The following is a 10,018-nucleotide window of genomic DNA, read 5'->3' as shown; positions in this document are numbered from 1 at the left end:
ACCCCTGACCCCTGGGGGGAAGCTCAGCTGATCCTGAAGACCAGGGAGGGGTTCTCAAAAGGTCAGGGGGAGTCATCACAGCCCAGGCCTCATGCCACTTCTGGCGCTAAAGTCATCGACAGCAGAGCACCGATGTGAGCGTGGTCTCTAGTTGGTCAGAGACGGGACAGCTGCCTTTTGGAGAGGTCAGCCTTAGCTCAGGGTCTGAATCCACACTTAATAGTTTATTGACAAAGTGGGTCAACAGATGTCAATATCCATGGCAACAAAGGCAGGTGGACTTTGAGGGGATGAAACAAAACTGTCCTCAGGGCTGGTGCTGAAGCTAGTCTGCAGGGCCCCTGAAGGCTCCTACAAAGTCTCAGGGGCCCCGGAAAGGCAGCTTAGTGCAGTGGCCACTGGACATTCATGCCTGGAAGGGACAGCGTCTGTTGGTCGACGAGAAGGTGGCCCTTGGATGATTTTAAACCCAGAGTCTGCCCCAGATGAGAGGTGGCCTCTGGTATCTGGAGAGGTGCAGGATGACTGGCAGGGTTGAGGGATGACCTGCCCAGCTCTTGGTGTCAGTGGGCCCTGTTCCCAGGCAGCTGTGTGGCCCCACTGTGGCGTCTCTGGCAAGTGCTAACGGCACAGTAACAGAGGAGCGTGGCTTCCCCCATAGGGCTCTCCTTGGGACCCAGGCTCGTTCCCTGGAGAGAGTTGGAATAACTGGGCAAGCGGGGAAGCCTGGTGAGGTGGGGGCACCTGGTGAGGTGGGGGTACCTGGTGACTCAGGATGCCCAGGGAAGCAGGGGAGAGAGGGGCCTGGGGCAGCAGGAGACCAGCAGGACACAGGCGTCTGCAAGGATGTGGGAGGGCTTCACTCATGTGAAGATCACATTCCCATGGAGGTCACCTAGGCTCCTGCCTGCCCTGCCCCACTCACCCCACCACCACTGCCAGAGACATGCTGAGAACATAAACCAAAGTCTTTTTGGATCCCTAAGAGTCCTGACCCACTAACATCTGGGCCCAGATGTGATTTCACTCTTTGAAAACCACGGCTGAGGCCACGTGCCATAAGAGGGGTGACAGATTAGGATTTGGCTGTTCGGGGGCAGCCTGATTTTGCTCTTTCCGGGGAGTGTAACTTTGGGGAGATTACAGGCGCAGGTTTCCTTTGCAGAAAGGGTTTTGACAAGAATGGAGTGAGCTGGCCAAGGGGAGGCTGTGCCCTCAGGGAGACTGAGGAGGTGGCTTCCACTGGGCACTTTGTGGCCTGCAGGGGCAGCTGGGGTGGGCCTGCCCCCGCTCTACAGCTGCCACGTAGGTGGTGCCGGGCGCATCACCTTCTCTGACCCTCAGCTCTGACTCCCACTCTCTGGTGCTCTTGGAACTCCATGGGGAAAGCACCCAAGGGCTGGGGCGAGGCCTGCTCAGGGGTCTTCTATGGAGGCCACCACGACTGCAGGTCAGCTTGGGTCTAGGGAGGTGTGGCGGCCTCACACTTTTAGAAGATGGCATGCAGGCAGCAGCGACTGACACAGTCCCCTCCCCAGCAAGGCCGAGGGGGCCACGGGGGCCACCCTTAAGTGAGCTTCAGGCCATACGCGGCCGGTCATCAGTTGTCCTGACGGTTTGGCCCTGACCCCCACACCCTCAAGGCTACAAGGCACTGTGTGTGGTCATGGTGCTGGCCCTGGGAAGGCCTGGAGGAGCTGAGGGCATGGGGAGGGCTAAGCATTTTAGATGGAGGCTGAGGGGAGAGAGGATGGAGGTGCGGCAGCAGCCCTGAGTGAAATAGAGCCCCCAGTGGTGGCAGGGCGGGTGGTGGGAGGGACATAAATCCAAAGATAAGCAACTTTGGGCACTGCTTGAGTGAAAAACGGGCATTTTAGGACAAATACAAAGAAGAGCACTTCACACAATGGCTCACGATGAATGAACTGGAGAGGCTAAGTTGAAAGGATGGGAGGGTGGCACTGAGCCTGGGGACTGGTCCACGGGGCCTATGACCACCCATCTCTGCACCCAGCGGGTGAACCTGGCCTCCAGCCTGCGTTCACCAGTATCCTCTCTCATCACCCTCCCTGAGAGATGCGGACCAAGAAGTGTGCCCACCTGCCCAGGATCACAGCTGAAACCTGGGTTGGTTTGGTCCCAAATCCAGCCTCTCTCATCAGGCTACTCCAACTCTTCCAGAAATCTCTGGGCTTCTTCCATATATCCTGTTTTGAGTGTGGTTGGTTTGCTGTTGGTTTTTATTTATTTTGGCCACGCCGTGTGGCATGTGGAATCTTAGTTCCTCGACCAGGGATTGAACTTGTGCCCCCTGTGTTGGTCCACGCTGGTTGGTGGACCACCAGGGAAGTCCCTAGGGTGTGTGTTTGGAGCATCCATAGATTCAAATGCCTGATGGAGCTCAGTTTTGACCGAGGAAGGCAGTGCTAATAATTTTCAGACTGGGTGCATGCTAAGTTGCTTTAGTCATGTCCGACTCTTTGCGACGCTATGGACTGTAGCCTGCCTGGCTTGCTGTCCATGGGATTTCCCAGGCAAGAATAACTAGAGTGGGTTGCCATTTCCTTCTCCAGGGCATCTTCCTGACCCAGGGATCGAACCTGTGTCTCCTGCATTGCTGGCAGATTCTTTACCATTGAGCCACCAGGAAGTGTTTAAGGTCAACGAGAAGAGCAGCAGGTGAGGGGATCAAACCTGATCCCTTATCCCAGGACCGTGATTCTTAATTTCCACTGCACCCTGAAATCACCAAGCTGCACCCCTGATCAATCACACAAGATTTCTGGGGCTGGGACCCAGGAAGCAGGGCCGTCCTAAGCACCGTGGGTGGAACCACTGCCCTGGAGCGATGGCCTCCGCATGCGCTGAGGTCTCAGGATAAAAATATTTACGGACATGTTCACGTGGGAGCCTCCGTGCCTGGGGATGCTGTGACCCCCCTGGTACCCCCAGGACGCCCCACTGCTGCTCCTGGTGGCTCTGCAGTCACTTTAACAACAAGGAAAAAGCTTTGGTGAAACCCAAGGATTGAAATTAATCAGAAAGAAAAGGTCTAAGCAAAAAAAAAAAAACAACCTAGAAGATAACTTTTGTTAAATAATGAACACTCATGAAACAGCCATGAAATGGTATTAAAATGTCTGTGATTACTTATTTCTCAGCATTCATCTGATAACTGAAGCAGCAGGAAGCAATAGTTGCACTTAAAAAAATGACAAGAAAATAGCTATCATTTGGTCGTGTCCTCAGTAAGATCACTAGTGTCGCCGTCGTCACCAAGGTGTCAGCAGGTGGGGAGAAGCGTACCCCGGGGTGTCCGCGGCTCCTGGGCCTGGAGTTCCTGGAGCAAACCTGGGTCCTCCAGGGAGAAGTCTGGGGAGGGGCCGGCCTACCCCTGGCCCCAGATCAACGAGGACCCCAGGACTGCATATTGCTGCATGGTGGCTGCGGAGGTGGGACGTGTTCCAGAGGAGGCCTGACATTCCTCGGCCGGGGACAGCGTGGAGGGAGCGACGTTCTGGGCCTGGGGGCGATCCTGGTTTTGCATTCTCAGGGCTGGACTCGTCTGAAGACCCGTGACAGCTGGGAGTCCTTCCAGCAGCTTCTCTGTCTCTCCCCCTACCTGGCCTATTTCCTTCCCGCAGGGAAGGTGCGTGGATGGAGGGGGCGGTGCTGCCAGTGGATTCAGGCAGGGCCAACGGCAGAAGAGCATGTGTCCCCTGCCCTCTTCCTGTTGCACCATATTCCAAAATAAATAAATAAATAAATGAACACATGTTCCTGTTTGTCTGTTGCTAATGCTCTGGCATCCTGGGCACTGGCCATTAATCCACCAGGATCCATGCGGAGACAGCCTTGAGGGTCAGGATCTTCGGAGCATCCACTGGGAATGGGTCAGCGGTGCCCCATCTGTCCCAAGCTCTACACAGTGCTGTGAAAACGATATGAAAGGGTGAAAACAAAGGGAATCCATAAATCGCAGGGCTTCGTGGCGTCATTGGCGATGACTTACACTGTAACAGCCTGTGTGTCCACCCTGGCCAGCCCTGCTCCTCTGCACCGGCACACGACTGGCCCAGGCTCCTTGTGCGCCCAGGGAAGCTCATAGGTGGTTGCTCTTGGAGAGGTAGGCGATGAGGGCCACGGCCACGCCCACGTAGATGCCGGTCCCGATGGTGATGGAGAGCACGGCCAGGAAGAGGGCCCGCCGGGAGCTGGTGCTGGCCTGGTGGAAGTCCCCTTTGGCTACGGCTTTGTTCGTCTGCAGAGGGAGGAGGGAGAAGAGAAAGGGAGCCCAGATGAGCGAGGGAAACAGAGAGCGGACTGGCCAATGGGAGGCCTCCGTGCTCCCAGCCTATGGGAGGGGAGGCAGAGGTGCTGTCACTCACCATTGTTCCACCCCCGCCCCCCCACACCCCGCCCCTGCCCTGAAAGGCAGGCAAAGCTTAAAAGAAAGAAAGCGAAGCCCCAGGGATGCCCAGGCCGGCAATGGTCAGCTGAGCACCAGCCACTGGAATCGTGGGTCTCAGGCACCAGGATGGAGGGTGGGGACGTTACAAGTTGGTGCCTCCTTCTGCCTGGTAGACACTCGAATGATAGTTCTATAGTGTGTTCACACTCACGTCCTCTGGTCCTTATAGCATAGGGGCCCACAGGGAAGGAAACTGTAGTTCTTATACTTGGAGAGGAACCTGCCATCTAAGATTGTCCAGTCCACTCCTCAGCCAGTGGCTGGGGATCTGGGTACCCCAAGCCCCCTTTCTGCCATGGAGGGGGTGGCACCCCCTTCCACCAGGAAAATGACTCTGGGTGAGACCGACACCTCTATTTCTGGTCACCCAGTTGCACAACAACACGTTGGTTTCACTAGATTCACGTTCTGCGGGGCCATGAGTTGGAGGGGAGCATGGAGGCTTTGGGTGTTGTGTTGGATTTGGCGCTTTGTGGGGTGCCACCTCCCCACCGCCAGCCCCATCCTCCTTGTCCCCTTGACCAGGGAGGCACTGGGCTGTGGGGACCATACGTGATTCAGCTGTGACATCATGGAGGGCCAGCCCCCTGAGTGATGGCAGGTGAGGGTGGAGGCCCCCCAGGGCAGGTGCCCCTGGAGCCCCAGGGGATGGCCAGGAGGGCTGACCAAGGCAGGGGGCGGGGTGTCCTTGTCAAGGCAAAGGTGGAGCCTGCTCCTCAGGTGGGACATCTTGACTCCCTCAGGACCCATCTCCAGAGACCAGCCTCTCACCAGATCACACTTCCGTGTGTGTTGCGTGTACATCTACATTTTGTGGGCAGGATGGGAGGTGGCATACTGTTTACTCAAACAGTAAACTTGATGTGATCAGAGGGCAGACTCAGAGGTCACTAGGAAATGGCTTTCTGTCCTCTGTGGTCCTCCCACACCCACTCAATGAGATGTTAGCTGGAGAAGGGACTCCTTTTTTCTCTAACTTCTGAATCTTGAGTTTTTATGTCTTCTTTCTCAATCTGGGGTCTTGGAAGCGAGCCTGGGGACTCCCTGTGGATGATCTTTGATGAAGTGGAGCGAAGGAAACACGGCGGGAAGCTCCCAGGACAAGAGTGACCCTCTTGGGACTCTTGGTGGCGAGCCATCCCTGCTGGCATGCCTCACCCCACAGGGGCAGACCCCACGGGGGCAGGCCGGGGGTGGGGACAGACCACTGTCCCAGGAATGGCTCAGGTTTGCCCCACAGAGTACATCATAAAAGAACAGAGCTACATGCCACCCCTAGAATGGCTCCAAGGGAAAGAGACACAGCGGAAACCCACACTCTCATTTGATCCTGTTGAAAGTGTGAATTCCTATAGATGGAGAAGAAAACAGACGAGAAGTTGAGGCTATTGTCATTAAATTGATTAAGGAGGAGTAGGCTTGTGGGCTGATTAGACTACTTGGGAAACGGAGCACTTGTTATAGCTGGATGTATAGACACACACACGACACAGTGTTACCCCCTCCTCCGCCCTCCCCATCAGGCGCTCAAGGGAAACGATGCGTTTGTGCACCAAAGACACCTTCAAGAATGTAGAAGACATACAGATGGCTAACAAACACATGAAAAGATGCTCAACATCACTCATTATCAGAGAAATGCAAATCAAAACCACTATGAGGTACCATTTCACACTAGTCAGAATGGCTGCGATCCAAAAGTCTACAAGTAATAAATGCTGGAGAGGGTGTGGAGAAAAGGGAACCCTCTTACACTGTTGGTGGGAATGCAAACTAGTACAGCCACTATGGAGAACAGTGTGGAGATTCCTTAAAAAACTGGAAATAGAACTGCCTTATGATCCAGCAATCCTACTGCTGGGCATACACACTGAGGAAACCAGAAGGGAAAGAGACACGTGTACCCCAATGTTCATCGCAGCACTGTTTATAATAGCCAGGACATGGAAGCAACCTAGATGTCCATCAGCAGATGAATGGATAAGAAAGCTATGGTACATATACACAATGGAGTATTACTCAGCCATTAAAAATAATACATTTGAATCAGTTCTAATGAGGTGGATGAAACTGGAGCCTATTATACAGAGTGAAGTAAGCCAGAAAGAAAAACACCAATACAGTATACTAACGCATATATATGGCATTTAGAAAGATGGTAGCAATAACCTTGTGTACGAGACAGCAAAAGAGACACTGATGTATAGAACAGTCTTATGGACTCTGTGGGAGAGGGAGAGGGTGGGAAGATTTGGGAGAATGGCATTGAAACATGTAAAATATCATGTATGAAACGAGTTGCCAGTCCAGGTTCGATGCACGATACTGGATGCTTGGGGCTGGTGCACTGGGACGACCCAGAGGGATGGTATGGGGAGGGAGGAGGGAGGAAGGTTCAGGATGGGGAACACATGTATACCTGTGGCGGATTCATTTTGATATTTGGCAAAACTAATACAATTATGTAAAGCTTAAAAATAAAATAAAAAAAAAAAAAAAAAAAGAATGTCTGTAGCCATACCGACCATGTAGCCCTGACCTGGAAGTCATGCCAACATCCAATCACAGCAGAAGAATAGATAGCAATGGTACCTGCTGCAGTGGGCTTCCCAGGTGGCTCAGTGGTAAAAAATCTGCCTGCCAAGGCAGGGGAGAGAGAGCTCTGTTGTGATGGAGGAGCTTAAGTCTGTGCCACCCAGGCTGGTGGCCACAGTGATGGAGGTGGTTAAGTCTGTGCCACCCAGCCTGGTGGCCACGAGCCACCTGCGGCTACAGAGCAGTGGGGTTGTGGTGACTGTGACTGTGAGTTTTTAATATCATCTGATTTAAATTAATTAAAATGTAAATAGCCAAACGTTAGAGGCCACCATGTTGGGTAGCAGACACCCAGAAGAAATGAGCAGAGGGTCCCACAGGGAGCAGGGAGGAGAGGAAGCCCAAAGGAAGGGGGCAGGATGAACCCAAAGGAGGTGGAAACCCCAGAGGGTTGGTTCAGGCATCAGTGCTGGGGAGCTGCAGGGGCGGGGTGTCCTGCAACCAGAAACTATTCCACATACACATCTGCCTCTGCATTTACCTGTGAATTTGGTTTGGTGGCTCAGTGTCAGGCGGAGATAATGAAACAGAGGCAAGATAAAGGAGGCTGGGGTGACCCTGTAAGGTGGGAAGGCCCATGAAATCTCCAGATGATGGGGGCCTTAGGACCGGGGTGTGGAGTGAGCATCCCGTCCGGAGCCCACTGGCCTTGCTCCCAGATGGAATCTCTCAGGGGCTGATGCTGGTCTCCAGGTCTCAGTGACATGTGGCAAAGCCCAGAGCTCCATCTCTGCTGGGGGATACCTCCCCTGAGCCCCCTACCCCTGGGAGATGATGCTCCCAGGGTCTGGCACTGGATTGATTTTCCCATAAGCTTTTGCCCAAGTCCTCATTTCCTTTGGCTAAAAAATACCTACTGTTGTTTGAGGTTCAGGAAAAACATGACTTTCTCTGCAATATATCCCTGCTTTGATTTTCTTGTTTTCTTTTTTTGATCACATGGGTTGGGGGATCTTAGCTCCCCGACCAGGGATCAAACCTGGGCCCTGGAAATGAAAGCATGGAGTCCTAAGCGCTGGACCACAAAGAAGTTCCCATTGCTTTGTTTATCTTATGGTATTTTGTATTTTTATTGTTAATGTTATTTCTATGGTCTCTTATTTTAGGGGCAAGAACTGCTAAGGTTGGATGAGTCCACATCCACGTGGCTCTCTGCTTGGGTTGAGGGGCCGGGTCCAGGCACAGCTGGGACAGACTGGGCAGGACACAAGGCTGGTGCCAGACTCCCACCTTCAAGGAGCGTGAGGGACGCACTCTCTGCCTCCCAGCCATCTCTCTGGAAATTTAGAGCACGCTGGGTACTTTATGGCTCATTTTTCCTCTAGCACCAATATCTGTCTGGCTGGACTACATTTCTTTGCATTATCGCAAAGCTGATTTCCCTTATTTATTATTGTCTCCTGCTCGCTGTGCGCCAATGGGCACTTGGAGCTGCGTGGGGGGAAGAGGTGATTGTGTGGCGGTTTAACAGGCTCCTTCGGGGAGGGAGACCCTCTGCGGCCGTGTCTCACTCAGCCTCACACACGCATTTCTTATATGTGTTCAGTTCCACGTGCATTGCTATGACCCCTCTCTCCTGCTTTTATTTATTTATTTTTAAAATTTTATTTATTTTAAATTAAAGGATAATTGCTTTACAGTATTGTGTTGGTGTCTGCATTCACCAACCTGAATCAGCCATAGGTAGACACATGTCCCCTCCCTCTTGAACCTCTCTCCCACCTCCCTCCCCATCCCACCCCTCTAGATTGCCACAGAGCTCGGGTTTGAACTCCCTGAGTCATATATCAGATTCCCATGGGCTATCTATTTTACATAGGGTAATGTCTGTTTCCATGTTACTTTCTCCATATATCCATATAAAGCAACTTTTCTATTTTAACCCATTAAGAAAAATAAACCTTATTAGTTAGGTCTGAATGGCAGATAGATCAGTTATGAAACAAATGTATCCCCCATGAGTGAATGAAACCTAATGGGAGCACAGCCCCCCTGCCCCCAACAAGGCCGCCCCCCAATCTGGCCTTAGCTTGGGTCACAGATGGAACCCAGGCCTTAGGACCAGGGCGTGGAGTGGGCATACTGACCGGGGCCCACTGGCCTTGCTCACAGATGGGATCTCTCAGGGGCTGATGCTGGGCTCCACATCTCAGTGACTTGTGGCAAAGCCCAGAGCTCCATTCCTGCTGGGGGATACCTCCCCCGACCCCCCTACCCCTGGGAGACGATGCTTCCAGGGTCTGGCACTGGACTGAATTTCCCACAAGCTTTGGCCAAAGGAGGGGCTGCCTATGGTGGCATCTGAGGGCCCCTGTCAGGAAGGTCGTTTTGTAGGGAACACAACAAAAACATCATCATGAGCAATGGCCCCTGTGCCGTCTTATGTGGACGCCTGAGTGGCCTTGTCTCCATCCTCCATCCTTCAGCTGAGCTTAGAGGAGTCCCAGACCTCATGGCTCCTGAGAGGCACCCCCTCCCTGTGCTGCTCCTCCCTCCCACAGGCCTCTCCCCGTGCTGGTCACCGGGCCATGCCGGACAGAAGCCTGCCTTGGACTCGTGCTTAGCTTAATATAGGCACAGATGGATACATACAAAAATAATTTTACAAATGGACTATTTCTATATACAAAGATGTTGTCGCTGTTCACTCAATAAGTTGTGTCCAACTCTTTTGTGACCCCATAGACTGCAGCCTGCCAGGCTCCTCTGTCCATGGGATTTCTCAGGCAAGAATAATGGAGTGGGTTGCCATTTCCTTCTCCAGGGGTAGACACATGTATTTCTACATATAGAACTAATAACATGTGAGTATACACAAGTGTATTTCCTATTTCCTAGCTCTGTTACCAAGAAAATCCAGAACCAATGACACGCCAGTAGCAACAAGCACACCCAGTGCCTAGATTGCGGTTTCTAAAACCATTTTTCCAAGAGAAGGGACTAGACCTCCAT

At 52.8% G+C, this 10,018-nt stretch overlaps 1 protein-coding gene across 2 annotated transcripts in view; it reads right to left on the bottom strand.

Moving 5' to 3' along the window:
* Positions 1 to 3,146: 3,146 nt before the first annotated feature.
* SYNDIG1 (synapse differentiation inducing 1) overlaps positions 3,147 to 10,018 on the bottom strand; it is a 104,201-nt gene continuing 97,329 nt past the window's right edge. For both annotated transcript variants that reach the window (XM_055544126.1, XM_055544127.1), the window contains one exon: positions 3,147 to 4,261. In XM_055544126.1, coding sequence (XP_055400101.1) covers positions 4,103 to 4,261 — 159 coding nt within the window. In that variant the 3' untranslated portion in view covers positions 3,147 to 4,102. The remainder of the gene's footprint in view (positions 4,262 to 10,018) is intronic.

This window comes from Bubalus kerabau, chromosome 13, assembly GCF_029407905.1.
Source record: "Bubalus kerabau isolate K-KA32 ecotype Philippines breed swamp buffalo chromosome 13, PCC_UOA_SB_1v2, whole genome shotgun sequence".
NCBI classification, from domain to species: domain Eukaryota; kingdom Metazoa; phylum Chordata; class Mammalia; order Artiodactyla; family Bovidae; genus Bubalus; species Bubalus kerabau.
Note: the sequence above shows the minus strand (reverse complement) of the source record. Positions and strands in the feature narration are given on the sequence as shown.